The sequence below is a fragment of the Silene latifolia genome, chromosome 2 (assembly GCF_048544455.1).
Source record: "Silene latifolia isolate original U9 population chromosome 2, ASM4854445v1, whole genome shotgun sequence".
Lineage (NCBI taxonomy): Eukaryota > Viridiplantae > Streptophyta > Magnoliopsida > Caryophyllales > Caryophyllaceae > Silene > Silene latifolia.
In genome coordinates this window covers 176,812,934-176,832,552 of record NC_133527.1, presented here as the reverse complement: position 1 = coordinate 176,832,552, position 19,619 = coordinate 176,812,934, and the positions used below count along the sequence as shown (strand labels likewise).

Below are 19,619 nucleotides of genomic sequence, written 5' to 3'. Positions count from 1 at the left end.
GACAAGCTTCATAGGTCACTTGGGATATTTTAATACCATCCCGTTTCTCTGTGAGAGAATTGATTTTTCACATAGACAAATCGATCGAACTACAATTACATTAAAATTTGGAATAAAGACTCTTAATTTTAACACACAGAGAAAACTCTCGATCAACAATAACAAAAAAAGATGTTAGGAGAGTAGAGGGAAAAGGTTGATCGTATTACTATGCCTAACACGGCTTAAATAGCATTACAAACGGAATCGTAATCTCGCAACATAAGGCAAGAATATCGGGATGAATAACAAATATGATATGACTAACAATATGTTCCTAATAATATGGGATATTTCCTAATACCCCCCCCCCCCCCAAGCTGGAGCGTGAAGGTCGAGAACGCCTAGCTTGCGGAGAAGAGTAAGAAATTGTGGTGCACCCAAGGCTTTGGTAAAAATGTCGGCTAATTGAGACGTAGTAGACACATGAGCCGTGGTGATCAAGCCATCAATAATAGCATCCCGAATGAAATGACAATCGATTTCGATGTGCTTAGTGCGCTCGTGAAAAACGGGGTTGCGAGCAAGATCAATGGCGGAGTTGCTATCGGAAAAGACCTTCATGGGATTGCAAATGTTGATGTCGAAATTTAGAAGTAGACCTTTCAACCATTTTAATTCGCAAACAAGATTCGCCATGGATCGATATTCTGCTTCAGCCGAGGATAACGAGACCGTGGTTTGTTTTTTTTGTTTTCCACGATACTGGGGACCCGCCTAAGAAAATGAACCAACCAGTTACGGATCGTCTCGATGTTGGACATCCGCCATAATTAGAATCACACCAGCCATTAATAGTCAAATCGCTATCAGCACGAAGTAAAATCCCTTGACCCGGACTCCCTTTAAGGTACTTGACAACCCGTAATGCCGCCGACATATGCTCCTCTCGGGGTTGATGAAGAAAGCGAGAGAGAATATGGACACCATAGGACAAATCCGGGCGTGTCACTGAGAGATAGACAAGGCGTCCAACAAGGCGTCTATAAGACTGGATATTCTCGAGTAATGGGCCGGTGGCTTCACCGAGCTTGTGATGCTGCTCAATAGGAGTAGTAGCGGGCTTGCATCCTAATAAACCAACTTCAGAAATTATGTCAAGAGCATATTTCCGTTGGCTAACATAAATTCCCTCCGAACTCCGTGAAATTTCGAGACCCAAAAAATATTTGAGAGGTCCCAAATCCTTCATATGAAAGCATTTTCCTAAATATGATTTGAAATTTGCGACAGCGGAAGAATTATTCCCCGCAATGACCAGATCATCAACATAAATAAGAATAAAGAGTCGAACCTGGTCTTGCGAGTAGGAAAATAGCGAATAATCGGAATGAGATTGTTGGAACCCGTACTCTTTGAGAGCCGTGGTTAACTTGGCAAACCAACAACGAGGGGCTTGTCGAAGGCCATATAAAGACTTCCTCAAGCGACAAACTTTACCTTCCTTGCCACGGCTGAAACCCGGAGTAATTTTCATGTATACTTCCTCATCCAAGTTACCATGCAAGAAAGCATTATGCACATCCATTTGATGGAGTTCCCATTTATTGATAGCTGCGACGGCTAAGAAAGTGCGAACAATGACCATTTTAACAACAAGAGCGAAGGTCTCACCATAATCCAATCCTTCTATTTGATGATTTCCAAAGACGACAAGGCGGGCTTTCAGTCGTTCGATCGAGCCATCGGACTTATATTTGATTTTATAAATCCAGCGACAACCAAGTGCCTTTTTGTCAGACGGAAGATCGGCTAGTTCCCATGTTTCATTTATATCAAGTGCATCAATTTCGAGTTTCATAGCATCGCACCATCCAGGATCACGGATAGCATCTTTGAAGGATGGTGGTTCAATGCCCATAGTCACGGCTGCCAAGAAATTACGGTGTTTCTCCGAAAATAAATTACAATTAAGAAAATTTGCTAATTGATAGTGCGTACTTGAGGACGACGTGGGAGAGCTCGGTGGACTAGGAGACGGAGATGGACTGTGCGTTGTGTCAAGAACATAGCCACTAAGTCGTGAATTTGGGAAGCGAATGCGATGACCCCTGCCCATGGCAGCCTCTGTTTCGATGTTCATGTCAGAGCTGCCCTAGACTGCTGTACCTGCGGTTGTATCAGTAGCAGTGTCGGCCTGGGTACCTGATACCGTCGTCAAGTATCAAAAATAAATACCTAAGTACAACTAACAGAAGCTAGCAGTAAGTAGGGTCGATCTCCACAGGGAGGCGGTCACTATCTACTTGTCTATTTGGTCTGTCTATGTCACAGTTGGGGGTTTGAGTTGAATAAACTAACTAAGGGAGATTAAGGCAAGAGGAAATAAAAAGAGAGATTAACAATAAGAAAAGGGAACTAGGATGTCGGGTCATCAATGATTATCGGTCAATTGCAGCTAAGGTCACAGATCAGTCAGTTGTATCGGTCTAAGGGGCAACGAATATCTCCTTCCGGTCTCAATTCGCCCTAAAATACTATTAGCTTAGGTTCCGCCCTCACTAAAACATCCTAATGCTCACTGCAAGTCTCACCCCTTCCAACATTCCGGTCTAGGTCAAGGCTTACCTGTAATACTACGGTTTTATGAGTCTCTGGGTACTCTATCGAGTAGGCCTTACTCTGTCGAGTAAGGGTGTGTTGCGTTTTAAAATAGTTTCTGACCTGTTGGGTACTCGATCGAGTAACGTAGATACTCGATCGAGTAAGGGGGCACTCGATCGAGTACCTTAGCTACTCGATCGAGTAGCCGGTTTATGGGGAATGATTTGACGGGTTTTGCTAATAACGCGAGTTTGATATAAAAGGTTTTTGTCAGTTTATTTAATCACTTTTAACCTTTCTAAACCCTTCAAAATAAAAAGGAGTTACGTAGTTCTCTCTCGTCGCGTTGTTGGCAAATCCCCAAGGCTAGGAGTGTCGGATCATCTTGTTCTTTGCATCATAGTGTTCCTTGCGTCAAGGGTAAGATCTACATACCAATTTTATACTGTTTCTTTGAGTTTGTTTAAAACCCTAATTGGGTATATTTGGGGATTTTGGGAGGGTTATGTTGATTAGGTGATAATTGTATGATTATGTGTATATGAGAAGGGTTCGTAGAGAAAAGGTTTTGAGACAGCTGCTAGATCGTCTGATGTTTGTGTTGCATTCCAGGTAGGGTTTCCCTACTCAGTATTAATTACATAATGTATGGTGATTGTGCTGTAGTTAGTGATTGTTGATTGATTCAGACGGTTGTGATTGTATATTGTTGATTGATTCAGACGGTTGTTGATGTTGTATTGTGATTGCTGATTGTTTGTCTCTGGTTCTCGAGATGTGTTCTCGGCTGAGTGGAGTCACTTGCGGGAGTGGCTTCACGCCCTAGTTTCGCCTTCCGTGGAACCCGCCACGGGAGGGGATGTGCACATTAATGGGACAGGGTTATCGCTCGGTATGATGAGCGGGGCTTAGGTGGGAACGACTGCGGTCCCCCACTGGCAGGGCTGGTCCAGTGGACAGTCGGTGAAGGAGATTAATTGGAGTGGGTATGATTGTGTGTGTGACTGTTTGAGCTATGTTGTTTGTTGTGTTGTTGGATCATATAAATTGTGTGATTAGTACTGACCCCGATTATTGTTTTAAAAACTGTGGTGATCCATTCGGGGTGGTGAGCGATTATTGAGCGGTATGAGACGATGCGTATGGGATAGCCGGGATGAGTCACCACGTTGCGGTTTAGAAGTCTTCCGTGTGTCTGACGCTTGATAGTGTTTTGATAGTAGATAGTTTTGAGAACTTGTATTTCCTTTTATCAGTTTTGGTTTTGAACATGTAATCACTTAAACTATAATTACTTTTAAAGTACGTTTCTTTATTGTCTTATGATATTCATTGCCTCGGGCGACCGAGATGGTAGTATCCTTATACCTGAGTGGTCCTGGTAAGGCACTTGGAGTATGGGGGTGTTACAAATGGTATCAGAGAGACGATCCTGAAACCTGTAACCAATGAACCCAATCAACATAGGGAGTCAAATAAAATGAACCCGGGGTAAAAGTTGTAGGAGCTAATGCAAAGACTTGGGAGACGTCCTAAAGTCGCGAACTCGCCCTACAATTTTGAACCGGTCACTATGGGATATGAGTCGGGATCGCTATGTGTTTACCTTGTGTAATGTGTACCTATGTAGTGATGTGTGGAATGAATCAGTGGATGTATGTATGTTGAGAATGGGGAATGTGTAGAAAAGATGGTGATGATGTGATTTCGTAAGTTATTGATTGAAAGTATGATAGTTTATTTACGATATGGCATTATAGAAATACGGAAAGAAAATTTGTTTGATTGGAGTTATACATAGAGTTATGTATACATATATGTTGTTGGTAGTGTTGTACGTGTTTATATAGCTGAAAGTTTGAGTAAGAGCATGAATAATTGGTGGAAAAAGATGATAATTGTTGCATGATAATATGATTTTTTTTTTTTTATAACGCATGTTGTATGATGGAAGAGATTTTATAAGGTTGTTATGCTAGTAACATGTGAATATGATACTTGATGTCATATAATTGTGATTTTGTTTACGTAAAGTTATATAATAAAAACATGTGGGTAATATGTGATTGGTAAGTTGAATGATATATGTGCATCGAGTTATTTGTTGCTTGACTTTTGAAGTTAGTAACATGTGGTTAGGGATACTGGTTTTATGAGCATCGAGTTGTTTTTGTTTACCATGTTGTCGTTTAAGTTGTTGGGAAGTAAAATCAAGTAGTTGTGTTTTCGATTATAGGGAAGTTGTCTTTAAACTGTTATAACTTGAGAAGCATAAATGATTTTAAGGTGATTTCAATTGGAGGTGATAGCTTGTCCTTTTACGATTCTAACGATAGGTCACACGCCCAAAACGACCAAGAAATGAGCGAGTTATGACTGTTTTACGAAAACTGGACAGTGCTGAGAAATGCGTAGGTACTTGATCGAGTAGCCTTGGTACTCGATCGAGTAGGGGGGGACTCGATCGAGTACGTTAGTTACTCGATCGAGTAGCCCTGGTAATTTGTTTTACGTGCTTCTGATCTTCACCAACTCGATCGAGTAAGTAACTTACTCGATCAAGTGTCCTGTACTCGATCTAGTGACCCCTGTTTCGGGTCATATGCTTATCTTTTGAATTCGTTGCATATTATGTTTAATTCAAAGTTGTTATTTTGCTTCTTTATGCATTGTTTTACATGTACGTTGGTCTTGACGCGTAAGTTACCCAATCTTGTGGTGTAGTGAGTGGAACCTGTGGTGAGTATGAGTTCGGTGGGAGGACATGAGTTATACGTGGTTGTGATAGATAGTGGATAAAGAAAAGGAAGATCGTTATGGTTTATGGAGACATAGAGCATGTTTTGTGAGATGAGATGAGCGATATGTTTGTACGTTGAGTAATGCAAAAGTAATTAAATGTGGGCAAGGGATGATGTGAGTTTATGGAACGTGAGAATGAAAAGATTGAAATGAGGGACGCAAATGGTGGCATCTTGAGATGTGTGAAGAATCATGGAGGGGGATGGTTAGGAGTCGTGTGGGTTAATAATATACATAGTGAAAGTTCGTTTTAAAAGGGTTGAGAAGAGTAGTATATAGTGAACTTTGTGGAGACATATCGCGAGGTAGATTTGTAGACAGTGAATGAGTTTGGGAGATTTGGTTTATTAAGAGATGAAACTACTGTGTGATTTCCTTGGTCAATTAGCGGTATGAAAGGAATTTTGATTTCTAGAGATGTAATTGTTGAACAGTAAACGTTGATTCTATGGATGGATTAGTGGCAAGGGTGATTGATGACATAATAAGAGAATATTTGTGGTAAGAAAGAGTGAGATGATATCGATATGAAATAATTAGATGTGAGTTTTGGAGCAGTGAGAAAGTAACCGGAACACTAAAAAGTTAGGTAGAAGTGATAAGGAGTTGAATGGTTAATTGAGTTTGTAGAGTGTAAAAGAAAAGAACGAGGGGAATAAAACTAAGGAAATGTTGACCGGAGTTATGTGATATAGAGGTAAGGAGTCGTCGAGATGTGTGCTACCAATCATGAGGATGTTAGTTAATGGTTATAGAGGAGTTTCGGGACAACATAATTAGTCTTGAGTTTTGAGGAATTCAGGAAAGTAAGAAGTTGGTAGAATATCTACATGATATGAGATTTTGGTGGAGATTTGGATGATGATACAGTTAAGAATGGTATTGGGAAGAATGTTGAAGTAATTTTGTTGATGGATTTGATGTTCGTTATTTGGGATGTTAACCAAAGATAGGAAAGAAATCGTGATAATTAGAGATGAGTGTAAGGATTTGATGTCCGGACAGTGGTAGTGATATGGTTTGTGACTAGTGGTTATGGGTGATGGTATATTAGAAAGGTAACAATTCTGAAGCGGTTGATTTTGCAGAGACCAGGTTGATATGTATGGTTGTAAGAGAGTGTACGATGTGGTTATATGAGGCGGTTGTTAGTAGTTGAGTATTAATAGTATGGCTACATTTGGCTGGGGGTGATGGATATGCGAATGGGAGAATATGTTATGAGGGGCATATGAGTTAAGCTCGGGCGACAGGTAACCTTTGTTGAGTGGTAACTTACGTGATCAGGATTGACTAGGTGGATATGATTACGGGTTATGATACGTGTAAATGTTTGTGTGAGGTTCTGACCTCACAAGAAGTGGCATGGTGTGATAATTATAAAGTTGTTATATGATTGTTTTGTAATTTATGTTGGGTACGGTATACTAATGGAATGAGGTTCAAAAGGTAATAATGTGATTGATCTGGCATGGATAGTTAAAATTGTATGTGTATGGATGATACTTGTTTATTCCGTGAAATGGTAAGGATGATGTTCATGAGATTATTACCTATTTAATTCATATAACATGTTGCATTGTGATCTAGTAAAGTGGATTTGAGTAAGTTTTTCTTGTCCGAGAAGTTATGTTGGGTCAGTGTTTATGGGATTGTGTCTGTTGTGATGTCTATTGGTGTAGTTGTGGTGCCTCGGGTGATGATCCGGGCATGGTACATAGTGTTGTGATGCGGGTATTTTCGCACTGCGGTGTGGCTGTTGGTGGTGGTGTTGCGATGTCATCACCGGTTGTGGTGGAGTAGGCGGGATGATTATGATTCGAGTTTCGAAAGTACATACCAGTTACACATAAATTGTTGTTTTGTTTGATGTTTCTTCCTGTGAGTTTCAGTTTGTACAGATAGACAGTTGTTTTGTTTATTGATGTTCCTTACCAGTTAAGTTTTGGTATGAGGGTAGAGTATGATATGAAAGAGAGTTGTATATGTTTTCGTTGTTGTCATGGTATAGTGTCATTCTGTTGATGGGACACAGTTGTCAGAAGTTGTTACAGTACTTTTGATCTTGTTTTAAGATGAGGCTTTAGACATAGTCATGGTAAGTGATTGGTGGAACATGTGTTGTATTGATGTGGACGCTGCAGGTGGTTCATAATCAGATTTTGGGACAATGAGTGTAGGGTGTTGGGAATTAGTGTCATGTTAAGTTTTGTATGAGTTTTGCGGTAATAAAGAAAAGAACTTGAGGATCTAGTGTGAGTGTACGTAACGAGTGTAGATCGTGAGTTATGCTTTTGGGAGATAGGTGCCTTACATAGAGAGGTATGTTGTTTTGCGGTAAGAATGGAGAGTTAGTATGGTGATTTTGCTACGAGTTTTATGGTATAGGTTAGGTGGTGTGCCGTACGAGTTGAGGTATGAAAAATGTTTAAGTAAGAGAGCCTTGGATATGTGCATGGCGAGTGTTTAGGTTATAGGTGGTTATCTTTGACATGCGGTGGTGATGAGGATAATGAAAAGATATATCTAGGATTTAGTATTAATGAGTTACGAGGACGTAACATTTATCTTAAGAGGAGTAGGATGCGATAAAAGAGATTTTGATGGTTGTTCATATGGTAGTATATTTGGACGTAGAGTGTTGGTGTAGCATAAGATATGGATTTGTATATGTTGTGGTTGATAGTGTTAAAAGGTCATGGACGTGCTTGTAGTAGTTCGATGTTAGGAATGCGAGAATACTTCGATAGTGTTGACAGTTGGATGATGAGGTTATGAGTGTGAGTAAACTTCGAGGACGAAGTTCCTTTTAAGGGTGGTAGAATGTAACATTCCGTTTGATGTTTATGTAGTTGGTTATGTATGGAGTTAGTGCCGGGAGAGTTTATGATGTAGTTGATACGACATCGTGAGCGAGGTGTGGAGTTAGGAATAGTTGGTAGAGTTGGTGTTAAGAGTTCATGGTTTCATGTTTTGTAAGTTGGGGTTTTGTTTTGAGTTCTTAGTAGCTTTGTTGCGTCTTGACCGAGTTAGTATGTTGTTTTTATGTATGGGTTGAACTTCGGGGACGAAGTTCTTTTTAAGGAGGGAAGACTGTAATACTACGGTTTTATGAGTCTCTGGGTACTCTATCGAGTAGGCCTTACTCTATCGAGTAAGGGTGTGTTGCGTTTTAAAATAGTTTCTGACCTGTTGGGTACTCGATCGAGTAACGTAGATACTCGATCGAGTAAGGGGGCACTCGATCGAGTACCTTAGCCACTCGATCGAGTAGCCGGTTTACGGGGAATGATTTGACGGATTTTGCTAATAACACGAGTTTGATATAAAAGGTTTCCGTCAGTTTATTTAATCACTTTTAACCTTTCTAAACCCTTCAAAAGAAAAAGGAGTTACGTAGTTCTCTCTCGTCGCGTTGTTGGCAAATCCCCAAGGCTAGGAGTGTCGGATCATCTTGTTCTTTGCATCATAGTGTTCCTTGCGTCAAGGGTAAGATCTACATACCAATTTTATACTGTTTCTTTGAGTTTGTTTAAAACCCTAATTGGGTAGATTTGGGGATTTTGGGAGGGTTATGTTGATTAGGTGATAATTGTTTGATTATGTGTATAGGAGAAGGGTTCGTAGAGGAAAGGTTTTGAGGCAATTTGCTAGATCGTCGATGTTTGTGTTGCATTCCGTAGGGTTTCCCTACTCAGTATTAATTACATAATGTATGGTGATTGTGCTGTAGTTAGTGATTGTTGATTGATTCAGACGGTTGTGATTGTATATTGTTGATTGATTCAAACGGTTGTTGATGTTGTATTGTGATTGCTGATTGTTTGTCTCTGGTTCTCGAGATGCGTTCTCGGCTGAGTGGAGTTACTTGCGGGAGTGGCTTCACGCCCTAGTTTCGCCTTCCGTGGAACCCGCCACGGGAGGGGATGTGCACATTAATGGGACAGGGTTATCGCTCGGTATGATGAGCGGGGCTTAGGTGGGAACGACTGCGGTCCCCCACTGGCAGGGCTGGTCCAGTGGACAGTCGGTGACGGAGATTGATTGGAGTGGGTGTGATTGTGTGTGTGACTCTTTGAGCTATGTTGTTTGTTGTGTTGTTGGATCATATAAATTGTGTGATTAGTACTGACCCCGATTATTGTTTTAAAAACTGTGGTGATCCATTCGGGGGTGGTGAGCAGTTATTGAGCAGGTATGAGACGATGCGTATAGGATAGCTGGGATGAGTCACCACGTTGCGTTTAGAAGTCTTTATTTGTGTCTGACGCTTGATAGTATTTTGATAGTAGATAGTTTTGAGAACTTGTATTTCCTTTTATCAGTTTTGGTTTTGAACATGTAATCACTTAAACTATAATTACTTTTAAAGTACGTTTCTTTATTGTCTTATGATATTCATTGCCTCGGGCGACCGAGATGGTAGTATCCTTATACATGAGTGGTCCTGGTAAGGCACTTGGAGTATGGGGGTGTTATATTACCGATGTTAAATAAGCTAATTGCATCGATTCAATCAGCAAAATACAATTAAAGCAGTGATTAACAACATAGACAAAAACAACAACGACAATCTGCAAACTAATTAGCAATTAACGTCAGTTCATCGAATCGCCTAATCCTAGCAGGGAGAAATTAGCTAGACATGATAAAAGAAAGAACAAAAACAAAAGAAAGAGAAATAATAAACATTAAATAAAGAGAAAAGGGAAAAGAGAGAAAATTACAGAGAAAAGATCCGGAAAAGAGAGGAAAGCAATAAGTAACAGTAACATGGAAAATATATTGTAAAAGTGATGTTTAAGGTGTACTGTTGTCTTCCTATTTATAGGAAGGACGATTTTATTTGACCTAGAAACAAAATAAAGCTAAAAAGCCCGAGCCCAATAAGAAACCACTCGATCGAGTGATTTGAAACCACTCGATCGAGCAAAATTAAGCTCAAACCACTCGATCGAGTGAAATAAATACTCGATCGAGTAAACCCTAAAATGTAACTCCTCGATCGAGTAGAAAAAGGAGTCGATCGAACACAATTGTACTCGATCGAGTACTTTCCAGCGCACAATTCCTGCTTCGCGCACTGAACTTCAAATGGCTGCCATTTCTTCGTTACTTGTGCAAATAGGACGATTCCAGTGGCGTTGGAAAGATAAGAAGACAAGCTTTCATCCCCAATTAGAATCACCTGAAAATAGGTGGTAGAACGCGAGATATGGCTCTTCAAAGTAGGCACTAGTAATTTGAAGTCCTTCCTTTGCTCGCCTAGCTATCTTACTTCTTTGCGCATCTCAAGACAGCTACATTCCCGCTCCAAATTCACTCTTCCTCCAAATGCATGCTAAACGGACGGTAAAAGGCTCGATTTCACTACTTTATAGTCCATTCATGCAAATAGAACAAAACAAACCAAAGTAGCATATTCGGGGCATTTCGTAGCATAAAACTACGATAATAGCATAGAAATACGTACATAAAAAGGCCAAAAAGGACTATATAAAATGCACGTATTAGTACCCGCTGTACCAGACCCGGCATTGGACACAGTACCCAACCCTTCAGTCGATGGAGAATGAGCCGTATCAGAGGAAAGAGACCCATTAAAGGGTTCGTCTGACAGTGGCGGATCACACTCAGGGGAAGGTGTCATTGCAGCGGGCCCATCATCAGTTAGAAATGGAAATTTGGTTTCATGAAACACGACATCGCGGGAAATGAAAAATGATTGGGTTTCGAGGTCATAGAGTTTCCACCCCTTTTTGTTAGACGGGTAACCAACAAAGATACACTTACGTCCTCGTTTAGCGAATTTGTCTCCTTTAGTGTGTTGATTATGGGCGAAGCACAAACAACCAAAGACACAGATATTCATGTACGATGGTGGCTCTCCAAATAAACATTCAAATGGAGTCTTGTCATTTAGTAACGATGACGGAGTCCGATTAATTAAATAAGCAGCAGATAGGACACATTCACCCAAAAAGATGTGGGAAGATTACCTTGAAAGCAAAGGGCACGCGCAACATTTAAAATATGTTGATGTTTACGTTCGACACGCCCATTTTGTTGAGGCGTGCCGACACAAGATGTCTCAAATTTAATGCCTTGAGAAAAGAAATATGCTGCTACACAATTAAATTCCGTCCCATTGTCGCTACGAACGGTTTTGATTGTTTTTGAAAATTGATTGGCAACCATATTAATAAAACTCATAAACATGTCGGTTACTTCAGTTTTATCGAGCAATAAATAAACCTATGTAGCTCGTGAGTAGTCATCAACAATGGTAAAAAAATATCGCGCACCACACGATGAAGGAGTACGATAAGATCCCCACAAATCACAATGTATCAATTCAAACAAATCCGAAGCATGCTTATTATTCGAAGTAAAACTGTGACGATGTTGTTTTGCATAATGACAAATATCACAAACCAAATCCTTATTGTAATTTAAATGACTAAGAGGAGGAATAATCTTGACTACTTTATCCGACGGATGACCAAGACGCCGGTACCAAAGATCAAAAGTAGCTTGTTGCGTCACATTATGCACCACCGTAGGCTTTGTCCCCGCACAGATCCAATATAGTCGATCCCGTAACTCACCGGCTCCAATCGTCCTCCTCGAGGAACGGTCCTGAATAAGACAAGAGGAATTAGCAAATTCAAAACAGAGATTAGTGCCCGATGTAAGCTGCGAAATGGAAATCAAATTGCATTGTAAACTTGGTATATAAAGGACATCATGAAGGGAAAGCGAGGCATTAATATAAACCGATCCAATCATGGTGGCTATGACTTGTTGTCCATTGGTTAAACAAACCGGCCTGCCACTGATAGTTTTTCGTTCTTCCAAACATGACAGAATGCCCGTCACATGATTGGAAGCGCCGGTGGCGAGAATCCAATTACACATACCGCTTAGTCGATCGGAAGTAAAAAGAGAATGAGCCGTAGGACCCATCATAGCATTAGCATGAACAGGAACAGCTCCATCCTTATGAGTACTAGCCCCAGAACTAGAGGAGCCTGAACCCGTGACATTGCTACCACGCGAACTCCCTGAGTGTGTCACCCTATAACGCCGATATTCAGCTAGAGTACGTGGCTTGTCTCCCCACCAATCCGGAAAACAATTAGTCTTAAAAAAACAGGTGACAATCTCATGTCCTCGGGTGTCACAGTGAGAGCAAAATAATGGGCGACGATTAGCCCGTTTTTTATCGCGCAAAACCCGCCAATCAACAGTCGAATTGGCAGATAATAATGCAAAAACACTAACATCAGACACATCGGGAACAGACTCGAAACGAAGACGTTCCTCTTGAAGGACAAGGTTATAAGCACGGTTCAAAGTGGGTAGGGGATCGAGTTGAAACTGTTAAGAGCGGATATTACCGTATAATGTCGCATCGAGTCCTATAAAGAATTGATGTAACCTTGACAGGCTAATCGTATACCTACCAAAAATAACCAACTGGTCTCTAACTAATATAGCTAGGAAAGCCGGGATCGTATCCACAGGGAGGCTGTTTGCAAATCTAAATGTCAATTCAAGTCCGTCTAAGTCACAAATTGGGGGTTTGAAATGGGTTTGTCTAATAACTAGGGTAGCAAAAGAAAGTAAATTATAAACGAATTCAAATAAGAGAGAAACAGCTAGGATGGTCGGTTCACCGCGGTCTATAACGATCTAAGGTAAGGTCAACGGTCAGCAATAAACGGTCTGAAGGGAACTGAACAGGTCCTCTCGGTCCACTGTTTGCCCTAAAATTCTAATGTAGCTCTCGCCCTAATTAGATTATCCTATTGTTCATAGAAAGTGTTCGCCCTTTCCAATCTCTCGATCCAGGTCAAGGTTTAACAAGAAGGTCAATTAATTACGTGCACTTAATTAATCTAACCGCTATAAGATGCTACGATTAACAATTCAGACGGAGTAAACTGCTAAACCTAATAACCTAACATGATATCATCATACAACCGCGGATCCCCTAAATCCTAGCATAAAAGAATTAGCTACGCATAATTAAATGGAAAACAACAATTAAAGAGGAAGAGAAAATTAAGAATTGCATAATGGAATTAGGTAAATAAACTAGCATAAAGCGGAGCGAATAAGAACAATAAAAGAACAATAATAAAAATAAGGAATGAAGAACAATTGAAATTACCGAAATAGGGAAAGAAAGATTACAAGTTTAGATCCGGAAAATTGAAAGAACAAAGTAACGTAAAACTGTGTTTTTGCAAAAGTGAAAGATGCCCTAATCAAGTTCTCAGCTTGTCTTTATATAGAGATAGCTAAGAATTATTAATTAAACGACTACCGGGCCGAAATAAAAAGCTAAGCAAACACGGCCTGATAAGTAAAATAGTCGATCGACCAAAATTCCAGTCGATCGACTAAATAGAACAAGCGCCAGGTCTCCAGTTAGAAAAAATTCGATCGACTACACAGATCAGTCGATCGACTAAAGGTACCAGTCGATCGACTATAATAACCAGTCGATCGACTTTTCTTCAGCGTGCATTTCCTACAACGCGCACCGAATTTCAAACAGCCGCAATTTCTTCGTTACTTGGGAAAATAAAGCGTTTTCGGTGGCGTTGGAAAGCTAAGAGGACAAGCTTTCACCTTCAATTGGAATCACTTGATTATCATTTGTAGAACCCTAGTTATGGCTCTTCAGAGTAGGCACTAGTAATGTGAAGCCTTTCTTTTGCTCGCTAAGCTTCTTTACTTCACTAAGTACTCCAAAAGGATGGTTTCCAAGCTCATTTCCATCAAGACCAGGATTTCAAGCTTTCGTGATGAGTTTTAGCTTATTTGCACATACTCGAGCCTATAACCTGCATAGAACACCACACGGCCCAAAGTAGACGATTCATGGGAGAAAAGTAGCTAGTCGCTACTAAATAAGCATAGAAATGCGTGCAAATGAGTAAGGTAAATGTACGAAATAGGCACGCATCAAACCTCCCCAAACCAAACCCTTGCTTGTCCCCAAGCAAGCAAAGACTAAGGACAAAAACAACTAATGGAACGGTAGACAAGCTCAGAGCTAACTATGCTTCATACGCCCAAACCAATTTAATGCACGTAGCCAAAACCAAAGTACATAATCGATTGCAAACGAGTTATACATATGAAACAACTTACTGAACCTTCAACCTTGCAAGACTCATATATATCGGACTCTCACGGGTCGCCCACTCGTTAAAGAACATGGTGAGTATATAATGTAAGATAGAAAGAAATAAGACACTCACCTAACTGCAACCTATAAGAACATGCATGCAGTCTAACATGATAGTCATCTCTACTGACCGTACATATGCATTCCAACCAAACAGGACCAAGTCACATGTCGAGCACTTACAAATATGGTGAAGTGAGGTAGTTGGGTAAGAAGAGGCAAAACATTTTTGGAAAAGTGGAGGTAAGAGCCAAGCTAGTACCAAAACGAAACCAATAGTAATAAGCAAATCCCGTTCAACAACCCAACCATATAAGATAAAACGATGCCAAAACTGGCATAAACTCACACACCAAAACAAATTACTCTTCAGATAATATGGAACAAGAGCATAGGAGTGAACTATCTTCTTTTTCAACTTGATTTTCCATTTTTCTCTTTTTTTTTTTCATTCTTCATATTCACGTTTTTTTTTCCTTTTCTCTTTTTTCTTACCTTTTTTTTCTTTCTCATTCTTCCATTTCCTTCTTCTCATATCCTTCACAACAAAAAATATTTGCTACGATCGACAGATACACACATACCCAAAAATATTAACCGTACTAGCTCGACTTGGGTAGGCTATATAGGAATGTGGTTAACAATTGGGTCAAAATAAGTCAATATGGATATGTGAGGCTCAAGGGTAAAATAAGAGGAAAAAGGATGCCTCTCCACATGTGACACCACCGCTAACCCGAATGCATACAGGCACTAAGAGACAAAAATCATGTTTATGCAAATTGATGATACATGTCTTATAAGGAGTACTACTCTCATCCTAGAATGAAACTGATCATGAATGTCATCAGTTTATAAGGCTCTAATTCCTTAGAAACTTTGAGTAGTTTGCCGATATTAAGTCAGGTCTATTCGTTCAGAAACGTTGATCACAAACTCGTAGATTATGCAACGATCGTACAAGATTGGCAAAGCAAGGCTTGGGCTAAAAATAAAGCACATAAGCAATTTCATCATTGTTATCTAACTGTTCCGACTCGACCTAAAATGCAAAATAAAACATGTTTTTGTATTTTTTCAAATTTTTCAAATTTTTCAATTTTTTATGGTGAAAAAGGAAAAATAATGCATACGGAAATGCAATAAACATGCAAACAGAAATGCAGTAAAAATGCAGATGGATGCAAACAGACAGATGCATACCCTCCCCAAACCAGATCACACAATGCCCTCATTGTGTTCGGCAAACAACCATCGGAAGCATCAAAATATATGGGAAAGGATACGCAAAACGAGATGAAAACAAGTGAAGGAAAGTAGAAGGAAATAGGGGCAGCGGGAACTTACAATTTAACGACCTCCCCAAACCAGCCAAAAACAAGAGAGGTCGTGGCCAGCAGTTTCTAATCATAACCCACAGCAAAATCGGGATCATCACCTCCTTAAATAACGTGCTGATTTCCAGGAAAAGTCGATCGACCAACATCACCAGTCGATCGAATAACAGCCCCAGTCGATCGACTAAAACAACCAGTCGATCGACTTTTCTATTCCTTATACGATGCACAAACTCGTCTTTAATCATAGTTCGCCAAAATGACTAGCCTCTTTACCGGCGCACCTGAAAATAAAGCACATATCTCCCAGCAAAAACCAAAGCACGTGTCCGAATTGTCTCGGAAGCAAACGGAAATAAATCCTAATTACAACGCAAATAAAGCAAACGATAAACTAAACTAAAATGTCCTTTGCTAAATAAAGTTTATTCAATCCGGATTGCCTCCCGATCAGTGCTGGTTTTTGAGGTCCCGCTCGACCTTACTTCATGAGTCATCAACAATCAGGCGGCGCACAGCTTGGCCGCTGACTCAATGAAGTCCCCTCAGCATTCTTCACTTTGGGCCACCACTCGAACATGTTTTTGAAAATAGAAGGGCGTCCCGCAGCATAGGCCTCCTCACAACACTTGGCCTATGGTCGTTCCTTCTTTGCACACGGCAAGGGATATCCTTTTTGTCCACCATAATCAGCATCGTCAGCCTCAGAAAAAGCACCCAACGCACCAAGTGCACCACCCTAACCCTCCTGGTAGATCAACCTGTCATGTCCTGCAAAAGGAGATACGAAAACATGGTCCTCCATCTTGCTCCCAGCATGGGGCGGAGGTGTCACAGTAATAGCAAAACAAGACTCAACTGTAGGACTATCAACTATCACATGGCAAGGTACGACTTGCATAGGTGCCCTGCGCATACTAGATTGGGTGTAGGTTAGTGTCTCACCCCCTACTTTAAAGGTCAGAGTTCTCGCTCCCACGTCAATAATTGCACCAACAGTGTGCAAGAATAGCCTCCGTAATATAATAGGGGTATGGGTATCCTCAGGAATGTCCAAAACAACAAAATCGATGGGTATAAAGAACTTCCCTACCCGCATAGGAACATCCTCTAGGACCCCTAATGGACGCGACAAGGAACGGTCAGCCATTTGGACAGTCATATTTGCGCAACTAAGCTCAGTTAAACCTATCTTTTGAGCTAAAGACAAAGGTAAGACACTAATGCTGGCACCCAAATCACACAAAGCATTATCAATAGTATGGATGCCTATAAAACAGGAGATAGAAAAACTACCTGGGTCGGCCAATTTAGGTGGAGACTTATTTTGTAGGAGTGCACTACACTCTGCAGTAAAAGCTATAGTCTCTACCTCATCAAAACTCCTCTTACGAAACAGAATTTCTTTCATAAACTTTGCATATGAGGGAATTTGAGTTATAAGTTCAGTGAAAGGTACCGTTATCTGCAGATCCTTCACGACTTTCAAAAACTTCCCAAATTGCTGCTCAATCTTTGTATTCATCTGTCGGGCCGGAAAGGGAAGCTTAATCGCAATAAGTGGCTCATCAATTTTACTCTTCCCTCCATCCGAAATGGACGCCTTATCAGCAGTAGAAGGCGTTTTACAAGCAGTAGACGATGAATAAGCAACTCCGTTTGGAAAATTAGTCGATCGACCACTTTTTTCAGTCGATCGACCACTTTTTTCAGTCGATCGACTAAAAGGACCAGTCGATCGACCACTTTTTCCAGTCGATCGACTTTTTTCAGACGTTACAGCAACTTCGTCCGCACTTTCATCTTCCGCATCAATATCCAGATCTTCAATAATAACCTCGTTGTTCACCCGGGATATCTCTTGTCCATCATATGTAAGACCAATTCGTAGATATATCGCATTAACAGTCTCATGAGGCTTGTCAGGTTTAGACGGCAACGTACCTGGCTGCCTACTTGTATTTTGGCTCGATAACTGGGCAATTTGAGTGTCTAAGACTTTATTGTGAGCCAACAATTGAGCGATTAAAGCTTCCTGCTTTTGTGAAGCAGCCATTTGTTGTTGTAACATAGCTTTAATATCTGACATATCACTGATCGAAGCCTGAGGAGGAGCTTGCATCTGCTGAAACTGCTGTTGAGGCGGCCTAATAGAGTTCCCTTGTGGTTGATTACCACGATTTTGAGGGATGATGTAAGGATTGGCCGACAGAGGAGTAGGTTGGTACACATTCTAATTTCTCTCAGCAGAGAAATTGGAATACGGAGTACCTTGCTTGAATGATTGATAGGCATGAACTTGCTCCAAAGTACTCATGCAACCAGCTGCAACATGACCATGAGCACCACATCGCTCACAAGGAACCTCCTGCTGAACCAAAGCATTAACTGTCTGCCGATTTCCCAAGGACTGAGATGTCTTTAGTTCGGCAATCTCGGAAATTAGAGCCTCTAACTGAGTTGCAATTTCACTATCCAAGCCTCCTCCTCTTTTGCTGCCTCTTGGATTACCGTACTCGGCTGTGTGAGTAGCTATCTGTTCAATTATTTTCCAGGCATTGGTATCATTAGTGTTGTCTTGGAATCTCCCATTGGCAGCTGAATCAAGTAATGCCCTATGATCGTCATATAGCCCATTGTAAAACTGGTTACAGAGGAACCAGATCGGAAAACCATGATGTGGAACAGAGTGAACAAGTCGTTTAAAACGAACCCATGCCTCATTAAAGTCCTCATCAGGACCTTTTTGAAACTCGTAATTTGGCTTCGGAGAGCATTAGTCTTCTGGGGTGGGAAGTATCTCTTGTAGAAGGCAAGAGCTAATGAATTCCTGTCCGTGACACCATGAGCTTCCATATCCAAGTCACGCAGCCACTCCGCTGCATCATCTCGCAGGGAAAAGGGGAAAAGTGTTTGTTTGACTTGCTCCTGAGTCACCCCCGCAGTCACAGGAATGGAGCAGCAGTAATTTACAAACTTCTCCATATGTTTAGCTGGGTCCTCACCAGCTCCTCCTCCAAATAAATTCCCCTCCACCAGATTAATGTAAGATGGGCGAATTTCGAAAGTACCCATATCCGAGGTGGGGAGCTTGAATCCCTTGGGGAGAGAAGCAAGAGTGGGCTTAGAGTGACTTGCTAAAGTCGGCATGATGGTAGTAGGGGCAGAAGTAGACGTGTCTTCCTCTAAAGACTGATTTTCTACAAGAAATGTTGCGTAAGCTAAATCAAGCGTACTCAAGTCTTATGATTGATATATCTCCTGCCAAAAGTTTCGTCTAGCACGGAGAGTCCTTTCTGGTTCTGGATCAAAGGGTATGAGTTCAGACCTGAAAGACCTGGGCATAAACAAAACTAGCACTGGAAGGTGAGAAACGGTCTCAAGGAACACAGGTTCCTTGAGACAAGAGACAAACTGAAATAAAACAAATAGAAAAATGCGTCGCCTCCCCGACAACGGCGCAAAAATTTGACAGGCTAATCGTATACCTACCAAAAATAACCAACTGGTCTCTAACTAATATAGCTAGGGAAGTCGGGATCGTATCCACTGGGAGGCTGTTTGCAAATCTAAATGTCAATTCAAGTCCGTCTAAGTCACAAATTGGGGGTTTGAAATGGGTTTGTCTAATAATTAGGGTAGCAAACAAAAGAAAGTAAATTATAAATGAATTCAAATAAGAGAGAAACAGCTAG

General features: G+C 40.8%; 1 protein-coding gene across 1 annotated transcript; it reads right to left on the bottom strand.

Annotated features, from left to right (window-relative positions):
- Positions 1–16,663: 16,663 nt before the first annotated feature.
- On the bottom strand, positions 16,664–18,013 carry LOC141641692 (uncharacterized). Its single transcript, XM_074450345.1, has 2 exons — positions 17,705–18,013; positions 16,664–17,527 (listed from the first exon to the last, which is right to left on the bottom strand). Exons 1-2 carry the CDS (start codon positions 18,011–18,013, stop codon positions 16,664–16,666), a joined length of 1,173 nt encoding a protein of 390 aa, XP_074306446.1.
- Between the last annotated feature and the right edge of the window lie 1,606 nt (positions 18,014–19,619).